A 26,247-nucleotide genomic window follows, 5' to 3' on the forward strand; every position below is an offset into this window, starting at 1 on the left:
TCTAATTCCCTGGACACCTGCCCTAACCGCCAGCAGGCCTCCCTGCCTCTTAGTCTGAGAGACACAGCTCCATCATGACCACGCCTCCTGCCCGGCCTCACGCCTGCTGTCCCCGCCTGCCTGCCTGTGCCCGATGAGCCTGGCTGCAGGGCACCAGGCCTGGGCTCTTACTGTGGCCCCTGCCCGGGACGTGCGCCTCTTCCCCATCCGCTTGCCACCCTCCTCACCCTCATGGTCCAGCTCAGCCCCTGTGCGGTGGGCCTCTCCCACTGCTCCCCACGTGCTCACTCTCCCTGCAGCCTGAGAGTTTCTTGAAGAGCAGGCGAGTCCCCCAGTGCCAGACATGCCCGCTGAGTCCCACAGAGGGAGGTCCCGGCGACAGCCATTCCCAGGAAAGCATGATGCTGTTTCCTCTGCTCTCAGGACTCATTTCTCCCAGTGGCTGTGCATGGTGCTCCTAAGATGGCCGCCTGGCCACATCCTCCCTGCAGGACTGACCTCTGAGTGTGGGCGGGCGGACCATGGTCCCTGATACTGCCTTGTCCTTTGTGTAGACGAAGGAGGGCGAGTTCACCCTCTCGGCTATGACGTCGGGAATCCGGCGGAACTGGATCCAGACCATCATGAAGCACGTCCATCCGACCTCTGCCCCAGATGTGACAAGGTAAAGTCTGGGGGAGCCACCTTCCTCAGGGGTTGGCGCTTCCCGGGACCTGAGCTGGAGACCAGTGCGGCCTTCTTCCTTGCCGCCTCTGCCCCACACTGGCTGGCCCTGCTCTCCTCTTTCTGGCTCCTGGTTTTTCTGTGTAGGGTTACCTTTTCCTCCTCTAAGTATTTCTTGCATTAGAGCCACATAAGTATCATCTGTGCCACTGTCAGAACTGAGCTTGGTGGACTAATCCCCTCTGGTGTGGGCCTGGAACTGGCACTGTGCTCCGCTGGGGGAGGGCAGCCCTGGAGGCTGCATTCATAAGACACCACAGCATTTACTCTCTCTCTCTCTCACACACACACACACACACACACACGCACACGCACACGTGCGCGCGCATTGTGTGTGTGTGTGGGGGGGTGGAGGCCTGCAACCAGGAAAAATTCTCTGAAATTCTCGGTGCTGGAGCCTAAGTTGGAAACTGTTCATCCCCATAACACTCTTTGGTTCATGTATCTCCTGATTCACTGTGTGCCTTCCTCCTCCAACCCTGAAGGTTAGAAACTTGCTGGTTTTCATTTTAAAAGAAAAAGGACATGGCTCCAGTGTGTGGAGCTGGCCCTGTGATGCCCCACACTTTGCTGCCCTCGCCTCAGGCTTCAGAGCCTACGCCTGTCTGAGAACCTGTCACTGACACTTCTCAGACAGTTTGAATGACTCCTCAAGTATATTTCTTGCATCGGAGGTCACGTTCTGTGACCCTGGTGCCTGCAGTGTGCCCTCTGGTGGCTGGGGCAGCTATGGCCATGCCAAATTTTTTTTTTTTTAAGCGAAGTCTTTTTTTATATATATATATTATTGATTTTTTACAGAGAGGAAGGGAGAAGGATAGAGAGTTAGAAACATCGATCAGCTGCCTTCTGCACACTCCCTACTGGGGATGTGCCCGCAACGAAGGTACATGCCCTTGACTGGAATCGAACCTGGGACCTTTCAGTCTGCAGGCCAACTCTCTATCCAATGAGCCAAACCAGTTAGGGCCCAAATTTTTTTTTTAAAGACACTGTACCTCTTTGAACCAGAAGAAAGGAAAGGAACCCAAAGTAACTTTTTTCTTTAGTTCTTTCCCATATTTGTTGGTATTGTTTGTTCACTTATTTATTAAACAACAGGATAGTCTGTTGTTCCTGAGTTGGTAAGGCCAGGAGATGGTGAGTGGGACAGGCTGTCGGTGTCCTGTGCTGCGAGCACATGCTGTGTGCAGACCTGCAGGAGGCACTCCGCCCTTGTGGCTGCGCCCATGGCAGCTCTGCAGCTGCCCCAGCTCTCTCCCGCTGAGGAGCAGAGGCCAACACTGACCCCTCGAGGATGCCCAGAGCAAAGCAAGAGAGGCACCTGGCTCCATCTAGCTCCCTCCCCTTGGAGGCTGCTGCGTGGCCTCCAAGGGCCGGTGGCCTCAGGTCAGGGCCTCTCACAGCCACAGGCACTCACCTGCTCACCCTGTCCCAGCCAGCCCTGGTGCTCAACTGGGGCCTGCCCCTATGCCTCAGACTGAGGGTCTGGCTGGGATGTCAGCTTTGGGATCTCAGGCAGGGCCGGGTGGCTCAGTTGGTTGGAGCGTTGTCCTATGCACCAAAAGGGTGCAGGTTTGGTTCCCGGTCAGGGCACATGCCTAGGTTGCTGTTCAATCCCCCATCAGGGTGTGTACGGAAGCAACAGATGGACGTTTCTCTCTCATATCGATGTTCCTCCCCCCTCCTCTCTCTCTAAAATATCAACAAAGACATATCCTCGGGTGAGGATTGAAAAAGAGTGCATCTCCTAGGCTGGCACTGAGAACCTGTCATTGCACGTTTCTCTCCCACACCGGCTCGGCGTCCTGCGGGGCTGGGTGCCCAGGGACCAGGCGTTTTGTCTCTGGCTAGGGTTTACTTTCGCATGAGTGGAGTACTTTGTCCCCCCGATTTGTTTTCAGCCTTTGCGCTTATTTGATGTGGGCTTCTATCGTTTGAGGAAAGTAAGGATTTTCAGTGCTACCAGGCTAAGTCCCAAGGATGTATTAGAAACAGATACAAACGTGAGAGGTGCTGGCGGGTAGGCTCCTGTGTCTGGAGGAGTTGTGGGGCTTCCTGCCTGGGGGCTTCCTCTGTTGGAGAGACTGGCGGTCCTGGCGTGGCTGCTGCTTCCAGAGTTCCACGTCACCCTAACGTCCTGCACGCCTGCTCCCCTCAGCTCAGGGCGTCAGAAGGTCTGTGCTGGAGAACTTTCCTTCCGGGGCGCTTTGGTGTTCAACGGGAAGCTTGCAGGTCCTGCCGCTTCGAAGCACTTTGTTTTTCCCTCGTTAGCTGCCGGGACAGGTGGCCCAGGGGGTGGTGGTGGCCCTTCTCTTCCTGGGAGCCTCTTTCACTGGGTCCTTTCTCTTTGGTCCCATTTACCCTCAGGTGTTCCCTAGAGCCCCCCACTGGCCCTCGCAGGCCCAGGTGGCTTCCTATGTGCTTTTTGCTCCCTGACCCCTGTCCAGGCTGCGGATCTCGGGGTTTCATCCAAAGAGCCTGGAGAGCCGGCCTCAACCTGCTGTGACTGATGCCTCTCCTACCCGGGAGGTTTATTCCTCTTTAGGAATCTTTGCTTTGGGGCAAATTGGGAAAAGGCCTGGACTCGCTGCTGGGCATGCAGAAGTGCCCTTGAGTGGGCCACTGCATGGGGTGGGGAGTTGGTGCACCTGGGACATCTATCTGGTGTGTCCGCAGGTCCTTTCGGGCCTGTCACTGGCTCATCTGTCATACCAGCCACGGGGGTTCCTGAGGCACAGACCTGACCATGTTGCTTCCCTGCTTATAGAAAACGCTTGATCCCTTCAAGGGACACAGCGGGTCTCCTTCCTTCTGTCCCCACTACCCACTGCATGCATGCCACAGGGGCGGCCTCCCTGCGGAAGGGTTTGGACAGCGGCTGTGCCTGGCGCAGCAGGAGGGTTCGCAGCCTTGGCTCTAAGCAGGGCAGTGCTCCGAGCTTCGTCATCCCAGGTGCTCCCCCAGCATCTCCTCAGTTGGGCCTCAAAGTACCCTCCTGCTGGACTCCTCTAGGCTGCTGAGGTGGCTTCTCTCCCATCCCCACTCAGAACTCAGTCTGGGTTCCCTGCGAGGAAATGAGGACTCTGCTTTCTCTGCTCCCCGAGGGAGCTGCCGCAGAGGTGGAAAGGTCATGTGGGGGCGTGGAGCGGGCCTCTGCTGGGGCCCCACGGGAGCCACCCCTGACAGGCTGTTTGCCCCCTGCCCAGCTCCTTGCCGGAGGAGAAAAGCCGCATCAGCTCCTCCTTTGAGACCTGCCCAAGGCCAAGTGAGAAGCCGGAGGTGGAGCCCAGGGAGCCAGACCCTGAGCCGAAGAGGAGCCGAGCTCGCGAGCGCAGGCGGGAGGGGCGCTCCAAGACCTTCGACTGGGCTGAGTTCCGCCCCCTGCAGCAGGCCCTAGCTCAGGAGAGGGCAGGTGCAGGGCTGCCCAGCAGTCTCTCCGAGGCCGGGCCGGGGGAGCTGGAGCGGGAGCGGGCGCGCAGGCGGGAAGAGCGCCGTAAGCGCTTCGGGATGCTCGACACAGTGGACGGGCCAGCCACTGATGACACGTCCTTGCGGATGGAGGTGGATCGGAGCCCGGGGCTACCTGTGGCCCCCGACCTCAAGACACAGAATGTCCATGTGGAGATCGAGCAGCGGTGGCATCAGGTGGAGACCACCCCTCTCCGGGAAGAAAAGCAGGTGCCCATTGCCCCTCTGCACCTGTCCTCTGAGGACAGAAGTGACCGGCTCTCTACTCATGAGCTGACCTCCCTGCTGGAGAAGGAGGTAACGACCAGGGCGGCCACAGGTGGGCGGGTTCCACACAGCGCCCCTTCCTGAGCACCCACCCCTGTGCCCAGCAGCAGCCTGAGTGGTTCAGCTGCATGACCGAGGGAGATGTGGTCTCCCCTCCAGGGCTTGCAGACCGTTCAGGAAGATAGACCCATGGATGGACAGGTTCTTAGAGTCCAGGGTAGTCACCGAGAGGTACAGGGAGTGCAGGCTCATGCAGGGTGGCGGGGGCACCAGCCCTTTCTAGGACAGAGTAGTTTGCCATGTGGCAGGGGCACTGCCATTAGAGTCAGACTGGCCAGAGAAGAGGCTGGTAGGGTTTCAGGGCCCTGTTTCCAGCATGAACTCGAGATCTTCAGGGGAGAGGAACATAAGCAGAGTTAGGTTTGATCTGCACTAGGCGACCCTGGGTGGAGCAGGCCAAAGCTGGAGGCAGAGAAGAGTCCCACTGCTGCCCAGCAGCCTGGTGACTGCCGGGGACCTGAGGAGGTGCAGGCCACCACAGGAGGCAGGTGGGTGCCTGGGTGAGCCGTGCACTCATTCGGCAAGGACTGCACTGTGGAGACTTTGCAGAGCAGGTCCCTCTGGGCACCCAGGTACAGGATGAGTGCCAGCCCTGCATTTGCAGCATAATACGTTTCTTCATGAACATGTGTCCAGAAATCAGATCTGGGGAACTTCTGCAGTGGATTTATAAATCTGAACAGGAAGTTCCTGACCAAGGAGGTACAGCCTTACAGTATCATGTTTCAAATGTGTTCTTTTACAGAAGTAGCTAATTACAGTTACAGATTTGTCACTTTGGCCTACCTTCACTTTCCTTATTTTTCCTAGTCTATTAAATTCACGAGGCTGACGTTTATCACTATCATGAACACTTTGAGTTTATTTCCATTTTCTATGCCTATTAATAGGATAATAAAGGCAAGATGCAATAAATAACAGATCAAACTCAGATTGCTATAAGCTAAAATAGGCCCCACGTGGGACTGTAAGCTTGTTTTAAACAGCAATGTCTGAACGTCAAGGGAGAACGTCAATGCCTCTCACATAGCCCGGCAGCACCCTGCCTGTCTCCCAGCTCCACAGCCTCGGGGGCAGGGCAGGCAGAGTGGCCCACATGGCCCAGCACCCAGTTAGGCTCCTAGGGAATATTTGGGGAAGAAGTGACTGGATGGATGACTGAATTCAAAGCCACTGAAAGCAAGAAGAGTTTGAAGTAGCTTGCTTGCCTTCCACATCTCATGGGACCCTCTTCGCAAACAGGAGGTTATGTAGGGTCCATTGGATAAAAGTGGGACTTGCAGTGGAAGCCAAGGCAGGGGCTGGAGTAGGGCTCGCCCCCCAGGGCAGCCAGCCAGGCTGTGGCCATGCTGAGGAAACAGAAAGGACGAGGGCGGTGCCTCCTAGTGCAGGCACAGAGCCACATTTCCTGCTGGGTCTGCAAATGGGGACCTTGAGCAGGGGTGGATGTTATGTGGGCATTCATGGTGGCCCGTCTGCCGTGTTATGTATGTGTATTTACGGTCTGAGCAGGAGCCTTCAGTTTCAGATGCTGCAGTTTAGGGCAGATCAGCTTATCCCTGACCTATGGGCACGTGGAGGGCCAGGGAGGAGTCCGTGTGCCAGCTCAGCTGTTGTCAGAAATGCCCCCGGGGCCTCTACTGTGCTGCTGATGGTTTGTTACCATCATTTTGCTTTAAAATGTGTGTCTTTTTGTCAACAGTTGGAGCAGAGCCAGAAGGAGGCCTCAGACCTTTTGGAGCAGAACCGGCTCCTTCAGGACCAGCTGAGGGTGGCTCTGGGCCGGGAGCAGAGTGCCCGGGAGGGCTATGTGCTGCAGGTAGGGCTGAGGGGCTGCGGGCGCTCAAGATGCTCTTGGGAACTTGAGTGCAAGGGCCCTGGCAGGCTAGAAATGCGCACACCGGCCTGAGCAGGGCAGCCCTCCCAGTGCCGCCTCGGCTGCTCTGCCACGGGACCGCGGCTCTAGTGCACTGGGCCATGTGTATTTCCCTCCTGGTATTACATTTTGGAGAATCTGCCTGAAACTTCTGTGTCTAAGGTTTTTTCTTTGTTTTTTTAATAAAATAGTTTTGGTGGTTTTTCCTTTGGGCTCTCAAAGTAATCCAGTATATTTGTTATAAATACTATATATTTGCATGTCATTTCTAATAGTTTTTGCAATAGCAGTATTTGGCCTGTTTTGATTACAGATTGAAGAAATTGTGTGACATAGCCACCAAGTGCCTCATTAAGACCAAGTTAGTGGCAGAGCTAGCTCTGGATCACCTGTCCTGCCTTTGTACCACATCTACAGGCAGACCTGGGCTATTACCCCTCGCCCAGTGGACCCATTCCTTTCTTCCTACCTAGACTGAAGTTTCAGGGGGAAACACGGCCACCCAGCCCTGAGCCAGCCCACACCGCCAGGCTAGAAGGGGAGAGGAGGCCCCGAGCTTGGGTCCTAAGCTGAGAGCCCACACCCAGTGTCCAGGACCAGAGGTCTCTGGGCCACAGCCCTGGTCAGCAGGCAGAGTCACAGAGAGCAGCGGGCACTACTGAGGGTGCCTCACTTGGCAGTAGGTAGGTCAGCTGGGCAGGGTGGGCTGGTGTGTGCTCTGTCGAGAGGCCCTGTTCTGGTCTGGGGCACAAAACAACATACTCCCTGCCCCCCGGAGTGATGTGCTGGTGGGGAGAGACGACTGACAAATGAGGACTGGGAAACGCAAAATGGGCAACGGAATGGGCTGTCTGCCAAGGCCAAGGACTGGCTGCAAGCGCAGGCCCTGACACTGACCAGCAGATGCCAGTGTCCCCTCCCCACCACACTAGCCTCTGCTGTGTGGACGTAGACCTTGTCCCCGAGGCCCTTCCAGCTCTCAGTGACTGTGCCAACATTTCCAGATCACCATGCCTTGCCCGCCTCAGTCCCGGTCCTCCAGGGCAGCACGTGAACCTTCTGGGCAGAGCCTGCCTTCCTGCCTCTGTCCGTACTGCCGTGGTTGCATGTTCCCTCTGCCTTCTCTTCCTCTCATTTCTCCTTTCCCTCAGCTTTAGCTGTGGCCCTGGGCGCCCTGTGTGCCCTGCACCCTCCTCCCCAGCCCTTTCAGCTGTACTTATTGCTGTGCCCAGTTCAGACTCTCGGGCACCAGGAGTTGGTGATGGTGGGCGTTCTTCTTTTGTGCACAGCGCACTCAGGGCATTCTGATCATTCATGCAGAACCTCCAGATTTGGAGAGCATCTTTTTAAACCTGGGTCGGGCCCCTATCCTACACAGATTCCCTTTACTTCATCAGGCGGTAAAGATAGTAGCAGCAGGTTGTGCACATTGCTAACCTAAGAACCTACCTCTGTGTCTAACTTGGATGATTGCATGAGCCTGCACCCAAGTCCCTGTCAGTCGGCACTGGGCAGAGCTGGCTTCTGAATACCTTCCCACAAAGTCTCATAGCAGGTTGCTCTTACCCTCCCTTTGTGCTTTGGGAAAGAACAGGGCCTTAGGGATTGAGGGTCAGAAGGAGTTTGCCTGGGATGGGCGCTGCGCTGCTTGTTCTGGGAGGAGGAGCTTGCATGGTTTGGACTTGCTGTGGAGTATAACCAATAACGGAACTGAGTGTCACATCTGTGGCTTCCCCGCCGACTGAAAGGGGCCACAGGCAGGTCAGGTTCTCAGGCTGGGCTGTTCTCACGTCTGTTCATGTTTCCCCTGATTATTAGTCTGTCTGTCCTGCATGCCTTTCTGTTTGGGGAGTTTGTTCCATTTGTGTTCTGTTTTGTTTTGTGCTGCGTCACTTATTTTGACTTCCATGAAGGTGTGTTTTGTTGGTATCATATCTTACTCCATGGGTTTCGCTTCCCCTCGTTTTGTCTTCTTACAGGTAGAGACTTGTTCCTCCTGTCACTGAGGACGAGCTCCACTTCCGAAAGGAAAGTGCTCGGTGTCACCTGCTGCCTCCTTCCTTCTCTCCTGTCCTAGAAGGAAGGGGCCTCTCCCGCACCCTCACCCTGTGCTTTTCCAAGGTTTATTGTCTAGAGCTGTGTACCTTTTGTTTTGTAAAACAAACAGATGCCATGCTCTGCTCCCCCTCCTCCCACCCGTCTCGTCTTCAGTCTCTGTTTTGCTTACCCGTATGTTCCATCATTCAGTTGTGTTTGGTTTGCTTCTCCTAGAAGCCATTCGGTTAGAGTTGTTTTGATGTTGTTATCCATGTTTTCTGTTTACCTGGAAGCAGCACTTATCAAAATAATTAAGATGATTTGTTGGATTGCTTATTTAATGAAAAAAATTGTGCAAAGGATAAAAGGCAAACCCACCAAGGAGCTTTTCTGTGACTGACCCTGGCCAGAGGTGTGACACTCAGAACTAGGAAGCCCGAGTGTTACTAACCAGTGTTTAATCGGTTTTTTTAAGACTGAAGTGGCCACCTCCCCATCTGGTGCCTGGCAGAGGCTCCACAGAGTCAATCAAGATCTACAAAGAGAGCTGGAGGTCCAGTGCCGGCGCCAGGGGCTGACTACACAGCAGACCCAGGCCCTGAAGTGCAGCTACGGGGAGGCTGAGGATGCAGTCCGGCACCATGAGGCCGAAATCCGCAGCCTCCAGGCGAGGCTCAGCACCGCTGCCGCCGAGCTCACCTTCAAGGAACAGGCACTGGCCCAGCTCAAGGGGGACCTGAAACTGGAGAAGGACAAGGCCCGTGAGCACTTGGAGGAGTGGCAGCACAGCAAGGCCATGCTGAGCGGTCAGCTTCAGGCTAGCGAGCAGAAGCTCAAGAGCGCAGAGGCCCTGCTGCTGGAGAAGACGCGGGAGCTGCGGGACCTGGAGACGCAGCAGGCGCTGCAGAGAGACCGGCAGAAGGAGGTGCAAAGGCTGCAGGAGCGCATCGCAGACCTCAGCCAGCAGCTCAGTGCTAGCGAGCAGGCTCAGCGGCTGATGGAGGAGAAGCTGCAGAGGAACTACGAGCTGCTGCTGGAGAGCTGTGAGAAGGAAAAGCAGGCATTGCTGCAGAACCTGAAGGAGGTGGAGGACAAGGCCAGTGCCTACGAGGACCAGCTCCAGGACCATGAGCAGCAGGTGGAGGCCCTCCAGAGGGAAAAGTTAAGCGCCAGGTCTGAGGGCAGCCAGGCGGTGCGCCAGCTGGAGGAGCAGCTGCAGGTGAAGGAGGCCAGCCTCCAGACGCTGGCCCAGCACGTCCAGAGCCTCAGGGATGAGCGGGACCTGGTCCGGCAGCGGTTCCAGGAGCTGACGGAGCGTGTCGCCCTGTCTGATGGGGATGTTGCGGAGCTTCAGCAGAAGCTGCAGGGCAGAGAGGCCGACTACCAGAGCCTGGAGCATGCCTACCAGAGGGTGGCCAGCCAGCTCCAGGGCATGCACACCCTGCTGAGAGAGAGGGAGGAGGAGCTGAGGCACATCAAGGACGTGCATGAGAAAGTTCTGGAAAAGAAAGATCAGGCCCTCAATGAGGCTTTGGTTAAAATGGTTGCCTTGGGGAGCAGCTTAGAGGAAACAGAAATGAAGCTCCAGACAAAGGAAGAGATTTTAAGGAAATTTACCAAGGCATCTTCAGAGGAAGTGGAGGAGCCGCAGAGCTCCCTGGGAGAAGCAGAGGATGGCTTTGCGCTTTCGGGCCTGCAGCTCCCAGCCTCAGGCACATCCCCAGGCTGCCCACACTTGAGGCTTGAGGATGAGGACCCAGGAGCTGCCCTTAAGGAGAAACATGGGCACAGCAGCCCCACGAGAGAAGTGAGCATGATGCCCCCAAAGTCAGAAGTGCCTGAGAAGGAGGGGCACTCGCGGAACACAGCAAAATGTGAGCAGTGTGTACCCGGCATTAATAGGCAAAGAATCCGGTTCTCCACGATCCAGTGCCAGAAATACACCCACCCCGATGGGTCCGAGAAGACCTGGACCAGCAGCACGTCTTCCGACACCAGTCAGGACCGGTCACCCTCCGAGGAGAGCATGTCGTCAGAGGCCACCCTCAGCTCTGTCCCTGCAACCAGCGACTCTGATACCTACCTCTCCATAATACACTCCCTGGAGACCAAGCTCTACATCACAGAAGAGAAGCTCAAAGATGTGACGGTGAAGCTGGAGAGCCAGCAGGGCCAGAGCCAGGAGGCCCTGCTCACACTGCACCACCAGTGGGCTGGCACTGAGGCCCGGCTCCGCGAGCAGCTCCGCGCCAGCCTGCTCCAGGTTGGCACGCTGGCCTCCCAGTTGGAGCAGGAGAAACAGGCCAGGGCGAAGATCATTGAAAATCACGTAGGGAAGCTTGGCAATTTCCAGGTAAAAAACACGCAGGCCCTTGCTTGCTTAGAAAATTGCCGAGAACAGCTACGGTCTCTGCCAAGGTCTGGCCAGGAGGAAGCCCCGGGGGCAGGAGCAGGCCCCCTGGCCAGCGTGGAGAGCGTGCTAGTAAGCGCCATCCAAGCTCTGCGTCACTGGCCAGCCCCTGCAGACAGCGGGTCCCAAACTCCGCTGGAAGAAGAGAGCTTCCTGGAGAGAGGGAAGGAGACTCTGCAGCAGCCATCTCCGCAGCCGGAGCTGACCGAGCAGGAGCAGCTGAAGCTTCTTGCTGATCAAATAGCTCTGGAAGCCTCTCTGATAAACCACATAGCAGACTCTTTAAAAAACACAACGTCAGATATCTCGCACGTTCTCGATGAGGTTTCTCAGTCAGGAAAGTTGCCCCTGGAGTCTGGGAGTGCAGTCTGTCTGGGGGCCCCAGCAGACACCTGGGCTAAGAAGGTGCTGGTGGATGGTGAATTCTGGAGCCAGGTTGAGTCCCTGAGTAAGCACCTGGGGACAGTGGGGGGAGAGGCAGCCAGTGCATCAGGAGGTGGGCAGCAGAGCATCCCACCAGCCCTGGTCCCCACCCTGGCAGACGCCACGTGGGTCAGGGCGGAGCTTAGCTTTGCTGTGCAGTCAGTGAGGGAGTCATTCCAGCGTCGGTTGCAGAGCATTCGGGAGACTCTCCGGGGGACCCAGGCAGCCCTGCGGCAGCATAAGCATGCACTGGAAGAAATCCTGGGAGCATACCGAACCCCTGACTTTGAGAGGGTGATGCAGCAGGTCGCAGAGGCCCTCAAGCTCCCAGCAGGCACTGCAGAAGGTGTCCAGGCTCCCTGGGACTTGAGCCCATTAAGAGAAGAACTGAGTCATCAAGACACAGCTGGCTTCCAGGAGCCCTTCCACTTCTCCGACCAGAACTCTGGGGCCATCGTTGGGATTCAGGAAGAACTCGCCCTGCAGCTTAAAGATAAAGCCCGCCTCTTAGGAGAGATATCTGCCTCTTTAACTTCTCTTCCCCCTGTGGGATCCATAAGAGATTGTCAGAAGCTTCTTCAGGTGTCCCGGAATCTCTCCTGTAACACTTATTTGGGAGGCCTTGGTCAGTATTCTTCATTATTAGTTAAAGATGCAATTATTCAGGCTCAGGTGTGTTATGCAGCCTGCAAAATTCGGCTGGAGTATGAAAAAGAGCTTCAGTGCTACAAGGAGTCCTGGCAGAGCAGGGGGGCCTCCTGCCAGGAGCACGAGCAAGCTGTCGGAGCCCTGAGGGAGGAGTACAAGGAACTTCTCCGGAAGCAGAAGAGTGAGTACCTGGAAGTGATTGCCATCATTCAAAGGGAAAATGCAGAGCTCAAGGCCCAGGTCACCCAGCTAGACCAGCAGCAGAGGTATCTGGAGGAAGTGGAGAGCAAGCACAACGAGAACATGTTTGCCCTGCAAGGGAGGTACGAGGAGGAGATCCGGTGTGTGGTGGAGCAGTTGAACAGAGCCGAGAATACATTGCAGGCTGAGCACAGCCGAGTCCTGAGCCAGCTGGACGCCTCAGTCAGAGACAGGCAGGACATGGAGAGGCACCATGTGGAGCAGATGCAGACCCTGGAGGACAAGTTCCAGCTCAAGGTCAAAGAGCTACAGACCATCCATGAGGAAGAGCTAAGGACCTTGCAGGAGCACTACTCCCAGAACCTACAGTGCCTGCAGGAGACCCTCTGCCACTATCAGGGGCAGCCGCCGGAAGCCTTGCTGGCCAGCAGCCCCCACCAGCCCCCTTCCTCCATCTGGCCAGCTGGCCAGCCCAGGGATGGTCTGCAAGTAGCCACTGGGGAGGCCGACTCCATGGTGGGGCTGAGGGAGCGCATCCAGGAGCTGGAGGCTCAGATGGACATCATGCGGGAGGAGCTGGAGCACAAGGACCTGGAGGGTGACACGGCCACGCTGCGAGAGAAGTACCAGAAAGACTTTGAGAACCTTAAGGTTTCGAAGCATCGTTTAATTTGCAAAGCAGTCGAGGGGCAGGCACTCTCCTGCTAGTTGAGAGTCAGTGTGGGATTCTCGGGGTGGAGCTGGGAGACAGTTCTTGGCCCTGAGTTCCTGTATAAGCAGAATTTATTCAACATTTTGTTCCTTCCTCAACTCCTTGCTCACGATGGCGTGGCCTCAGAGCAGGGCCTTGGTTAGGGTCTAGCATCCTGTTCCACATCCCCCACCAGGAAAGAGGACTAGCGGAACAGGATCACTGGCGAGAGGGAGTAGTCTCCCATGCCTTCCCGCCTGCTTCTCACAGCCCCTCACCGCCTCGCCTGCTTCCCACCCCAACAGCCCACCTGTGGCTGGTGCAAACTACACTGAAGAAAAGCCTGGGATAGATGGGCCAGAGGCACGCTTGGAGGGATGTCTCTTAACTGTTGTAGGAGAGCAGAGTTTGGGGAGCCTGAAAGATAGGAATATTGACAAGACAGTGCCGAGACTCACGCTCCCATCCCAACTCTGTAGGGAACTGGTGTTTAGTGGGCACCTAGGTAAGGACTAGGGAGCACAGCTTTCAGCGCTGGTACTTCTCAGGAGCTTTGAGAAAGAACCTTTTCTTGTCACTGTCTCCCACACTCCTAACCTGTTTCTCATTATGCAGAATACCCAGGCCCTGGCACTCAAAGGTGACAATTCCAGGCCCACAGGCATTAGATTCTGTGAAGCGGTCCAGCTTCTCGCCCATCCCCTTCATAACCAGAGGCACCTGTGTGCATGCATGTGGCTGCCAGCATATCCCCTAAGCTTCTCGGCGTTATCCTCTTGGGCTGCTTGCCATCCCTTGGAGCTACACCCCACAAATGCCTACGTCCCTCACAAGCCCTTAGTCTTGGCAGGCCCGGGGTGAGGTGACACTCCCTTCCTTGCAGCACAGAGCTGGCTCCGGGCTGCAAATGCTGCTGAGCAAGCTGCCACGGCTGTGCTCCCAGCAGCGCACTCCTCCAGGTCCGGCAGGAAAGCGTAAGTGTGCTCTGTGTTGGCAGCACATTCTTACCTCTGTGACAGCACAGCCACTCCCAGCAAGCCTGTGTGGTGGCCAGCAAGCACGCAGGCCAAGAGGCCGCCTTCGCTGTGCTTGTGCTGAGTCAGTCAAACATTTGGAAACCATCGTGAATCACGGGAGAGCTTCCAGGGCTCTTTCCCGGAAGTGCCCTGTGGCAGTCTGTGCCTGTGATCGCAGTGCTCAGGTGGGGCTTTCAGAGTAATTTGCACCAGCACTGTCCTAGTGCCTTCCCTACTCACGGGGCCCCGCAGCTTTTCACAGCACCCAGCAGGTCTGTGAGCAGGTGCCTGGGCGCATACACAGCTCAGGGTCACAGGAGCCACAGTGAACTGCTTCCTGTCAGCTCCACCAAAGCCTCCTGCACGGTGAGGCTATCCAGCTCCCACGGTAGTCAGCTGGGCGTAGATAAGGCTTTGGCCAAAGTGGTGACATCGTACCACCAGTTAGCAAGCCATCAGAAGGGTAACACTGCCTTGTGTGGACAACTGGCCATAGATGGTGCTGGGGCTCAGTGTCCCCTTGGCGTGACATAGCTCCATGGTATTCTCATTGACAACCTTGAGACACACAGAAATTACAACCAAATAGCACTCTCCTGGGGACCCGGCTAATGCTACTACTTTGTGCAGATTTTTGCCCGGGTTGAGGAGATTGGGATCTGTGCCTGATGGCCACTCTACTATAGCCATAGGCTGTTGCCTTCCCTCATGATTCTGCACAGTAGTCATTGATCCCAGAGATTATTGGCTTAAAAATTAAAATGTTTATTGATTTTTTTTTTTTTTACCAACACATGCTCTCCAGGGAAGCAGCCAATCTTTAAAGACACCTCAGAGTTTCTGTAGGAAGAATTTTGACCATAATTTAGCTACTAGAGGCCCGGTGCACGATCGGGGCTGGAAGGGACTTGGGAGGTTGGCCAGCTGGAGAGGGACCGCAGGAGGGTTCTAGGGCATGTCCAGCCTGACTTGCTCAGTCCTGATTGGCCAGACCCCAACAGCAAGCTAACCTACCGGTCAGAGTGTCTGCCCCCTGGTGGTCAGTGCACATCATAGCGAACTTTGAGTGGCCTTAGCATATCATTAGCATATTACACTTTGATTGGTTGAATGGTTGACCGGACACTTAGCATATTAGGCTTTTATTATATAGGATTCTAAAGCACTCAAATCAAACTAATACTTATGAGATCTACTGGCTCTGTGTTAACTGAGAAGCCATATGTGAACCAAAGCACCCGGGAGAGAGAAGACGATGGGTTCCGAGCACACAAGGGTCCGAGCCACAGCTCGAGGGTTCCTCCAGCGTCCTTTGGTGTGAGGTGGTGGAAGGAGACCACCGGCTGCCAGAAGGAGACTCTGGGGAAAGTAATGCCCAGTTAATGGTGAACACAGTTAAAACCATATCCCCTTTGCAGCAAATCTGCTGCAGTGAAATCCAAACTCTGATCATGAGTTTAGAAAAACTGAACTGAGGCCCTCAGGAAAGCCTCACAGTTACTGTGGGGGCTCAGACACCTGGGTGGGTTTGTTTTTTGTTTTTTCTTAAATCCATGTATCTTCTTGGGAAGATAGCGCCTCCACTTGCATTTGGAATGGTCATAGCCACATTCTTCCACTTTTTAAAAATCTCTGGAAGGCCTGATCCCTATTCAGAAACAGATTTTGCAAGGGATTTAGACAGAAAGTGTGACTCCGTGCACAAAACAGCTACACAGACCTCCTTACATCTGTGGGGCACGCTCACCTGCCCTGTTAAGAACAACTGATAAGCCAGGCCTGGACTTCCTGGTGTAGCGTGTGGGATGGTTGGATCCCTTCTTAGGGATCCTGTGTCCTTCCCCTGCACTCCTGTGTGCCCATGTAATAAACTGCCCCAGCCTGTAACAGGTGTAGACAAGTTGGAGAGCAGTTTTTCTGTTATGTGTCCCAGTGTAGTTAGTGGAGTCACTAATTACTGCCCCTCTGTACTCCTTCAAAGGAAATAGAAGGAAGACAGGCTGGAAGGGAAGAGAGCATGTAGCCTAATGTAACCCCTCGTGGACACTGCAGAGGTGTGACCAGGTGAGGGTGGCTAGCTCGTCAGTGCAGGGCCAGCCCCATGGAGCCCTCAGCTCACAAAGTCATGACTATGACTTATTTGTGAAATGCCCAGTTTGTGACTGACACAGTGCTACTCACTGTATGAACTCAAATCAGACACGGCCAGCCTCTGCAAATTCATTCTCCTCTCTCCCTCTTGTCAGTCCAACCTGGCAGTAATTCTATCAGGGCCCAGAATTCCACTGCAGCCTCTTCCCACCCACAATACCAACTCATTCCACAGGATTCAGAACAGTCATAGAAATAAGACAATTTATAGATGTAAACACCCTTTTCTAAGTGCTCTGATAGCATCAGTGAGAGTCTCCAGACAGCTGTCAGGTGGCCCCGCTGGCTCAGTGCTCGCCTTCAGAGAGCGTATTCCTCTAGAACAGGAAGCCTGAGAGCAGGCAGGCTGCCGGCTTATCAAACAGGACCCCCGACTTAGAGGTGGTGAAACAAATTGATCGAGCTCCTTTGCATCTTGCAGGCCACCTGCGAACGAGGGTTTGCAGCAATGGAAGAAACGCACCAGAAGAAAATCGAAGATCTCCAGAGGCAGCACCAGCGAGAGCTGGAGAAGCTTCGAGAGGAAAAAGACCGCCTCCTGGCTGAGGAGACTGCAGCCACCATCTCAGGTGGGAGCTGGCAGGTGGTGGGTTAGCCGGAGGGCAGGACAGGTGGAAGACTCCCGGAGCTGGCGGCACAGCGCAGTTAGGACTGCTCTTCGTGCTGTCATTGGGTTAAGATTTAAGCTTCCTGATCCAAAGATATTTTATTTTATTTTTCAATTGCAGTTTACATTCCATATTAGTTTGTGTTCATTTCAGCTGTGTAGCATAGTGGTTAGACAGTCACTTTACAACGTGTTCCCCCCAATACTTCCAGTCCCCACCTGGCACCACACGTAGTAATTACAATATTATTATTTTTTTAAAATATATTTTATTGATTCCTTACAGAGAGGAAGGGAGAGGGATAGAGAGTTAGAAACATCGATGAGAAAGAAACATCGACCAGCTGCCTCCTGCACACTCCCCACTGGGGATGTGCCCCCAACCAAGGTACATGCCCTTGACCGGAATTGAAACTGGGACCCTTCAGTCCGCAGGCCGGCACTCTATCCACTGAGCCAAACCGACCAGGGCTGTAATTACAATATTATTGACTATATTCCGTATGCTATACCTTACATCCCCATGATTATTTTGTAACTACCAATTAGTACTTCTTAATCCCTTCACCTTTTTCACCTTGTCCCCGAACCCCCTCCCATCTGGCAACCATCAGTCTGTTCTCTATATGTATAAGCGTGTTTCTGTTTTGTTGTTCACTTAGATTCCACATATAAGTGAAATCATGGTATTTCTCTTTCTCTGACTGACTTAGTTCACTTAGCATAATACCCTCTAAGTCCATCCATGCTGTCTCAGATAGTAAGATTTCATTCTTTTTTATGACCGCGTAATGTTCCATTGTGTGTGTGTATGAATGTGTGTGTGTATGTATGTGTATGTGTGTGTGTGTGTGTGTGTGTGTGTGTGTGTATCTCCCAGCTTTTTAGCCAGTCATCTGTTGGTGGGCACTTGGGTTGCTTCCATATCTTAGCTATTATAAATAATGCTGCAATGAGCATAGCAGTGCATAAACTCTTTTGATTTGGTGCTTTGGGTTTCTTCAGATACATACCCAGAAGTAGAATCATTGGGTTATAAGGAAGTGCCATTTTTAATTTTTTGAGGACCCTCCGTACTGTTTTTCATAGTGACTGCACCAGTCTACATTCCCACCAACAAGACACAAGGGTTTCCTTTTCTCCACATACTTGCCAACACTTGTTGTTTGTTGATTTACTGATGGTAGCCATTCTGACAAGTGTGAGGTGATATCTCATTGTGGTTTTAATTTGCATTTCTCTGTTGATTAGTGACTTTGAGCATGTTTTCATATATCTATTGGCCATCTGTATGTCCTCTTTGGAGAATTGTCTATTCAGGTCCTCTGACCATCTATTAATTGGATTGTTTGGTTTGGGGTGTTGAGTAGTATGAGTTCTTTATAAAATTTTGGATGTTAACCCTTTATATCATTGGCAAATATCTTCTCTTCAGTAGGTTGTCATTGCATTTTGTTGATGGTTTACTTTGCTGTGCCAAAACTTTAGTTTGATGTGGTCACATTTGTTTATTTTTCTTTTGTTTTTCTAGCCCAAGGAGATATATCAGAAAAAAATGATAAGAGGAATATCTGACATTTTACTGCCTGAAATATTACAGAATTGTAAAAATTTTGAATATTAACCCCTTATTAGATATGTCTTGGTAAATATCTTCTCCCATTCAGGAGGTTGTCTTTGTTTTTTTGTTTGTTTGTTTTTTTAATTAAATCTTTATTGTTCAGATTATTACATTGGTTCCTCTTTTTTCCCACCATAACTCCCCTCTACCCAGTTCCCACCCCACCCTCCGACCTCACTCCCCACCCACTGTCCTCATCCATAGGTGCACGATTATTGTCCAATATCTTCCCGCACCCCCCACACCCCTTTCCCCCCCCAAGAATAGTCAGTCCATTCCCTTTCTATGTCCCTGATTCATTATAATCACCAGTTCATTCTGTACATCAGATTATTTATTCACTTGATTCTTAGATTCACTTGTTGATAGATGTGTATTTGTTGTTCATAATTTGTATCTTTACCTTTTTCTTCTTCCTCTTCTTAAAGGATACCTTTCAGCATTTCATATAATACTGGTTTGGTGGTGATGAACTCCTTTAGCTTTTTCTTATCTGTGAAGCTCTTTATCTGACCTTCACTTCTGAATGATAGCGTTGCTGGATAAAGTAATCTTGGTTGTAGGTTCTTGGTATTCATCACTTTGAATATTTCTTGCCACTCCCTTCTGGCCTGCAAAGTTTCTGTTGAGAAATCAGCTGACAGTCATATGGGTACTCCCTTGTAGGTAACTGACTTTCTTTCTCTTGCTGCTTTTAGGATACTCTCTTTGTCTTTTGCTCTTGGCATTTTAATTATGATGTGTCTTGGTGTGGTCCTCTTTGGAATCCTTTTGTTTGGGGTTCTCTGCGCTTCCTGGACTTGTAAGTCTATTTCTTTCACCAGGTAGGGGAAGTTTTCTGTCATTATTTCTTCAAATAGGTTTTCAATATCTTGCCCTCTCTCTTCTTCTGGTACCCCTATAATTCGGATGTTGGTACGCTTGAAGCTGTCCCAGAGGCTCCTTACACTATCTTCGTATTTTTGGATTCTTTTTTCATTTTGCTTTTCCGGTTTGGTGTTTTTTGCTTTTTCGTATTTCAAGTCTTTGACTTGATTCTTGCGATCCTCTGGTCTGCTGTTGGGAGTCTGTATAATATTCTTTATTTCAGTCAGTGTATGCTTAATTTCTAGTTGGTCCTTTATCACAACATCGAGGGTCTCACTAGATTTCTTGAGGATCTCACTACATTTATCGGCGGTCTCACCAGTCTTCTTGAAGATCTCACTACATTTATCGGCGGTCTCACCAGTCTTTTCGAGGATCTTACTAAATTTATCGGCGGCTTCTAGACAGTTCTTTAAAGACCTTAAAAGTGTGGTTTTGAACTCTATATCCAGCAGTTTGCTTTCCTCCATTTCTGTCATTTGTGTCCTGTTTCTTTGTCTCGACATTTTTTATGCTTTGCTGTGTCGCTAGAGTGCCTTTCTGTGCTAAGTGTCCCAATTACCTGAGGTAGACACTCTTGGTGCACCCCCTTGTGGGCTTTGTGCACAGTCTTGTTGTAGTTAAGCCTTGATTGTTGTAGTTATCACTGTGAGGAATTGACCTCCAGGCCAATTGGCTGTGAGAATCAGCTGTGTCTGCAGTGGGAGAACTTCTGTGCTGGAGACACCCCTCTGGGGCAAGACTTGCTTCAATGGGGCTTTGGTGCTCACTGAGTCTGCCCCCTGAGTGTGTCTTTTATGTTTCCACGAAGCTGCAAACTGGATGGTCCCACTCTTCCTCTGGGTTTCCTGGCTCCTGGATCTCTAGGGAGGTGGTAATCTAGCCTTTGCCTGAGGCTATCCAGCAAAAGCCTCCCTGCAGGGCTTGGGCGGGGCAGGTCCCATGGGATCAACAGGGTGGGGCTAGCAGTTATGGCTGCTCTCAGTCTTGCCCTCAGAGGCTCTGCTTCTCAGTGTCCCGGTAATCGCTGCAAGCCCCTCAGAGAGAAAGCTGCCCTCGGGTTCCGACCGATGCCAGACAGTCCCGCTTCTCCCGTATGAGTCTGGGTCCCTAGAGACTCGCCCGGAACTGGAGCTCAGAGCCTGAGACTCCCTCCCGATTGAAAACGACAACCGCTCCCTCAGCCGCCAGCCCGCTCCGCATGCACCTCCGCACCTTAGTATTTTACTTCCGTACTGCTCCTCCTCTGAGTCTCGGTATGCTTTTCTCTTTCCTTCTAGTTGTAGAATTTCCACTCAGCCAGACTTCCTGTGGTTCTGGATGATGTCCGTTCCGTCTTTTAGTTGTATTTTTGAAGTGGTTGTTCGAGGCAGCAAACTCCGGTGTTTACCTATGCCGCCATCTTGGTTTTCTCGGTTGTCTTTGTTTTTTAAAAAATATTTTATTTATCTATCTATCTATCTAACCTCATCTGAGGATATGCTTATCGATTGAGAGAGAGAGAGAGAAACATCAATTGGTTGCCTTCCATACATGCTCTGAAAAAAGATCAAACACACAGCCTTTTGGTATACAGATGATGCTCCACACAAGCCAGGGCAGTGTTTTTTAATTGTATTTAATTTTTATTATTAAATCGTTATTGTTGACACAGCCTTTTGGTATACAGATGATGCTCCACACAAGCCAGGGCAGTGTTTTTTAATTGTATTTAATTTTTATTATTAAATCGTTATTGTTGAAGTATTATGTATGTCTCCCTTTTCCCCCATTGATTAATTACCTCCCACCCACCCTACTCCCCCACCTTCCCTCCAAGATTCAGCACTCTGTTCCATGCTTCCATGTCTCTGGATCTATTCTGTTTATCAGTTTATTTTGTTAATTAGATTCCACATATGAGTGAGATCATGTGATACTTGTCTATCTCTGACTGACTTATTTCACTTAGCATGATACCCTCCAGGTCCCTCCATGCTGTCTCAAAGGGTAAGAGATTCTTTTTTACTGCTGCATAGTATCCCATGGTGTAAATGTACCACAGCTGTTTTATCCACTCACCTACTGATGGGCACTTGGCTGATTCCAGATCTTAGCTATTGTAAATTGTGCTGCTATGAACACAGGGGTGCACACATTCTTTCTGATTGGTGTTTTGGGTCTCTTAGGATGTGTTCCTAAAAGTGGGATCACTGAGTCAAATGGCAGTTCCATATTTAATTTTTTGAGGGAACTCCATACTGTTTTCCATAATGGCTGCATCAGTCTGTATTCCTACCAGCTGTGCACTAGGGTTCCCTTTCTCCACATCCTTGCCAGCACTTGTCATTTGTGGATTTGTTGATGGTAGCCATTCTGAGAGGTGTGAGGTGATGCCTCATTGTTGTCTTAATTTGCATCTCTCTGATTATCAGTGACTTTGAACATTTTTTCATATGTCTCTTGGACATCTGTATGTTCACTTTGGAGATTTTTTTAATTGGATTGTTTGTCTTTCTTTTGTTAAGGTGTATGAGTTCCTTATATATTTTGGAAATTAACCCTTTATCAGATGGATCATTGCCAAATATGTTTCCCATACAGTGGGCTTTCTTGTTGTTTTGTTGATGGTTTCTTTTGCTGTGCAGAAGCTTTTCATTTTTATGTAGTCCCATTTGTTTATTTTCTCCTTAGTTTCCTTTGCCCTAAGATGTATCCATAAACATACTGCTATAAGAGATGTCTGAGATTTTGCTTCCTATGGTTTCTTCTAGGATTTTTATGGTTCCACAACTTAATTTTAAGTCTTTTATCCATTTTGAATTTATTCTTGTGTATGGTTTAAGTTGGTGGTCTAGTTTCATTTTTTTGCATGTATCTGCCCAATTTTCCCAACACCATTTATTGAAGAGACTGTCTTGACTCTATTGTATACTCTTGCCTCCTTTGTCAAATATTAATTGACCATAATGGTGTGGGTCAATATCTGGGGTCTCTGTTCTGTTCCATTGATATGTATGCCTGTTCTTGTGCCAGTACCAGGCTGCTTTGATTACGGTGGCTTTGTAGTATAACTTGATATCTGGTATTGTGATTCCTCCAACTTTGTTCTTCTTTCTCCAGATTGCTGCAGCTATTCGGGGTCCTTTTTGGTTCCATATAAATTTTTGGAGTGTTTGTTCTAGGTCTGTGAAATATGCTGTTGGTATTTTAATAGGAATTGCATTGAATCTGTAGATTACTTTGGGTAGCATGGACATTTTAATGATGTCGATTCTACGAATCGTTAAACACGTTATATTTTTTCACTTGTTTATATCTTCTTCTCTCTCTTTTTTCAATGTCCTTTAGTTTTCTGAGTACAAGTCTTTTATCTCCTTGGGTTAAGTTTATTACTAAGTATCTTAATTTTTTGGTTGCCAAGGTAAATGGGAATGTTTGTTTAGTTTCTCTTTCTGAGAATTCATAATTAGTGTATAAAAAAGCCATTGATTTTTGGGTGTTGGATTTTGTATCCTGCTACATTGCCAAATTCATTTATAAAATCTATTTGTTTTTTGGTGGAGTCTTTACGGTTTTCTATTTGCAATATCATGTCGTCTGTGAATAATGAGAGTTTTACTTCCTCCTTTCCAATTTGGATGCCTTTTATTTTTCTTCTTCTTGTCTGATCGCTGTGGCTAGGGCTTCCAGTACTATGTTGAATAAGAGTGGTGGAAGCGGACATCCCTGTCTTGTTTCTGTTCTTAGGGAAATGGTTTTAGTTTTTGCCCATTGTGTATGATGTTGGCTGTAGGTTTGTCATATATGGCCGTTATCATGTTGAGATATGCTCCTTCTATCCCACTTTGCTGAGAGTTTTTATAAACATGGCTGTTGGATTTTGTCAAATGCTTTTTCTGTCTATTGATGTGATCATGTGATTTTTGTCTCTCAATTTGTTTATGTGATGTATCACATTTATTGATTTGCGAATATTATACCAGCCTTGCATCCCCAGAATAAATCCCACTTGGTCATGGTGTATGACCTCTTTAATATATTGCTGGATCTGCTTTGCTAATATTTTTTTGAGGATTTTAGTATCTGTGTTCATCAGGGATATTGGCCTGTAATTCTGTTTCTTTGTAGTGTCTTTATCTGGTTTTGGAATTAGGATAATGCTGGCCTCATAAAAAGAGCTTGGAAGTGTTCCTTCCTCTGGATTTTTTGGAATAGTTTGAGGAGGACAGGTGTTCTTCTTTGAATGTTTGGTAAAACTCCCCTGTGAAACCATTCGTTCCTGGGATTTTGTTGGCTGGGAATTCTTTTATTACTGCTTCTATTTCATCAGTTGTTATTGGCCTATTTAACTGGAGTGCTATGAACTTCCCTCTCAGGACTGCTTTTGCTGTGTCCCAAAGATTTGGGATGGTTGTATGTTCATTTTCATTTGTTTCCAGGAAGTTTTTTTATTTCTTTCTTGATCTCATTGGTAACCCATTCATTGCTTAAGGACATGCTATTTATATTTAGCCTCCATGTGTCTGAATGTTTTTCAGTGTTTTTACTGTAGTTGATTTCTAATTTCATTCCACTGTGATCTGAGAAGCTGCTTGACAAGATTTCACTCTTCTTGAACTTGTAGAGACGTGTTTTGTGTCCTAACATGTGGTCTGTCTTTGTGAAGAACCCATGTGCACTTGAAAAGAATGTATATTCTGCAGCTTTGGGGGAAATGTTCTATAAATATCAATTAAATTCATTGGATGCACTGTGTCATTTAGAGTCAGTATTTCCTTGTTAATTTTTTATTTGGAAGATCTAATCCAGTGAAGTCAGTCTGTATTGCTGTCGATCTCTCCTTTAAAGTCCTCTAGAAGATTTTTTATATATTTAGGTGCTCCTATATTGGGTGCATAGCATATAAGTTTGCCAGGGTTATATCCTTGTGTTGGATTGATCCCTTTAGTATTATGTAGTAACCTTTGTTGTCTCTTGTGATGGCCTTCACTTTGAAGTCTATTTTATCAGATATGAGTTTTGCTACCCCAGCTTTTTTTTTTTCTTTTCCATTTGCATGGAAAATTTTTTGCCATCCCTTCACTCTCATCTTATGTGAGTCTTTTGTTCTGAGGTTAGTCTCTTGTAGACAGCATATAGTCAGGCCATGTTTTAGAGGCCCGGTGCACAAAATTCGTGCACGGTGTGGGGGTCCCTCAGCCTGGCCTGTGCCCTCTCCCAGTCCTGGAACCCTCAGGGGATGTCCGACTGCCAGCTTAGGCCCGCTCCTGCTCGCCTGCCTGCTCAGCTCACTGCTCCTTAGTGCTGCCGTGGAGGCAGGAGTGGCTCCTGCCACCACGGCTGTGCTCGCCAGCCGTCAGCCTGGCATCTGGTGCCCGTCAGTCAGCTGAGCGGCACTCCCGCTGTGGGAGCGCACTGACCACCACGGGGCAGCTCCTGCATTGAGCGTCTGCCCCCCAGTGGTCAGTGTGTGTCATAGCGACTGGTCATTCGGTCGCTTAGGCTTTTATATAGATAGATAGATAGAGAGATACTTATTTATTGCCATTTTAATTCTGCATGCCTAGGTTTCTCTCTCTATTTCTCCTTCTCATTACAGCAGTCCCTTTAGCATTTCTTGTAATGCTGGCTTGGTGGTGATGAATTCCTTTAGCCTTTTTTTGGTCTGGGAAGCTCTTTATTTCACTGTCTATTTTGAGTGATAGCCTTGCTGGATATAGTAATCTTGGTTTCAGATCCTTGCTTCCCATTACCTTGAGTACGTCATGCCATTCCCTTCTGGCCTGTAGACTTTCTGATAAGAAATCAGGTGTCAGCCTTAAGGGAGCTCCTTTATAGGTAACAGTTTGCTTTTCTCTTGCCGCCTTTAAGATTCTCTTTGTCTTTAATATTTGGCATTTTAATTATGATTCCCTGGGCGTGGGCCTGTTTGGGTTCTTCTTGATTGGGATTCTCTGTGCCCCCTGAACTTGTGTTACTTTTTTCTTCACCAGGTTAGGGAAAGTTTTCTACCATTATTTCTTCAAACACGTTCTCTATCCCTTCCCTTTCTGCCTCTTCAGGCACACCTACTATTCAAATGTTGTTAAGTTTCGTGTTGTCCCACAGCTCCCTTGAGCTGTCCTCCTTTTTTAATTGTTTTTTTTTCTTTTTGTTTCTCTGATTGAGTGATTTTTTTCAACCCTGGCTTCTAATTGACTGATCCGATCCTCCTCTCCCCCTAATCTGCTGTACATTCCTTCCAATGTGTTCTTTATTTGTACTGTGTCATTCTTTATTTCTGTTTTCATGGTTACTATATCTTTTCTCATGCATCTTTACCATTATTATTCTCAGCTCTATATCAGATAAATTTCTTATCTCCATTTAATTTATCTCTTCCTCTGGAGGATTCTCTTGTCTTTATTTCAGTGTTGTTTCATTGTCTCCTCATTTTGGGTGCCTGTTTGGGTTTGTGACTGTGTATTGGGTAGACCTGCTATGCTTCTCAATCTCCTGTGCAGGACAGTGTCAAACACTGTTTCTGACTAATTAGATCAGGCAAAGTTTTCAAGCCTCCAGAGATTGGTTCTGCCTGCCTGACTGAATTCAGTCTTGAGTAGCCATCAGGCAATGGTCCACAGGTGTGGTGAGAGTATTTCCAACAGGGTGGGGTAATTGCTTCTGCTTGGAGGCTAATTGTTATTCTCAGTCTCTTAATGGGCCTCAGAAATTCCACACTGTGGAGCAAGGTGTTTTCCAATGGGGTGGGTCAGCTGTCTTCCCCACCACCACCACCACCCCCAGGCTAAACCGCTTAGATCAGCGGTTCTCAACCTGTGGGTCGCGACCCCTTTGGCGGTTGAACAACCCTTTCACGGGGGTTACCTAAGACCATCCTGCATATCAGATATTTACATTACGATTCATAACAGTAGCAACATGACAGTTATGAAGTAGCAACGAAAATAATTTTATGGTTGGGTCACAACATGAGGAACTGTATTTAAAGGGCCAGAAGGTTGAGAACCACTGGCTTAGATAGCAATTGTCTGTGTGAGAAAGACGACTTCTGCAGAGTGAGGGAATGACTCAGCACAGGAAACCTGGGTGTCTGCCTTCTGAGCTCTACCCCCTAGATCCCTCAACCCTGGCTTTTGCTCACACAGTTCCAGTCCACTTTTCCCTCCCTCTGCCAGAGCACAGAGTGAGTGGCT

At 50.1% G+C, this 26,247-nt stretch overlaps 1 protein-coding gene across 1 annotated transcript in view; it reads left to right on the forward strand.

The window, feature by feature from the left end:
• MPRIP (myosin phosphatase Rho interacting protein) overlaps nt 1–26,247 on the forward strand; it is a 192,493-nt gene that overhangs the window by 121,693 nt on the left and 44,553 nt on the right. Inside the window, exons 14-18 of the mRNA XM_023746019.1 lie at nt 555–664; nt 3,933–4,491; nt 6,224–6,340; nt 8,910–12,767; nt 16,396–16,543. Of these exons, the coding sequence (XP_023601787.1) occupies nt 555–664; nt 3,933–4,491; nt 6,224–6,340; nt 8,910–12,767; nt 16,396–16,543 (4,792 nt within the window). The remainder of the gene's footprint in view (nt 1–554; nt 665–3,932; nt 4,492–6,223; nt 6,341–8,909; nt 12,768–16,395; nt 16,544–26,247) is intronic.

The sequence above is a fragment of the Myotis lucifugus genome, unplaced genomic scaffold (genome assembly GCF_000147115.1).
Source record: "Myotis lucifugus unplaced genomic scaffold, Myoluc2.0 scaffold_616, whole genome shotgun sequence".
NCBI classification, from domain to species: Eukaryota; Metazoa; Chordata; class Mammalia; order Chiroptera; family Vespertilionidae; genus Myotis; species Myotis lucifugus.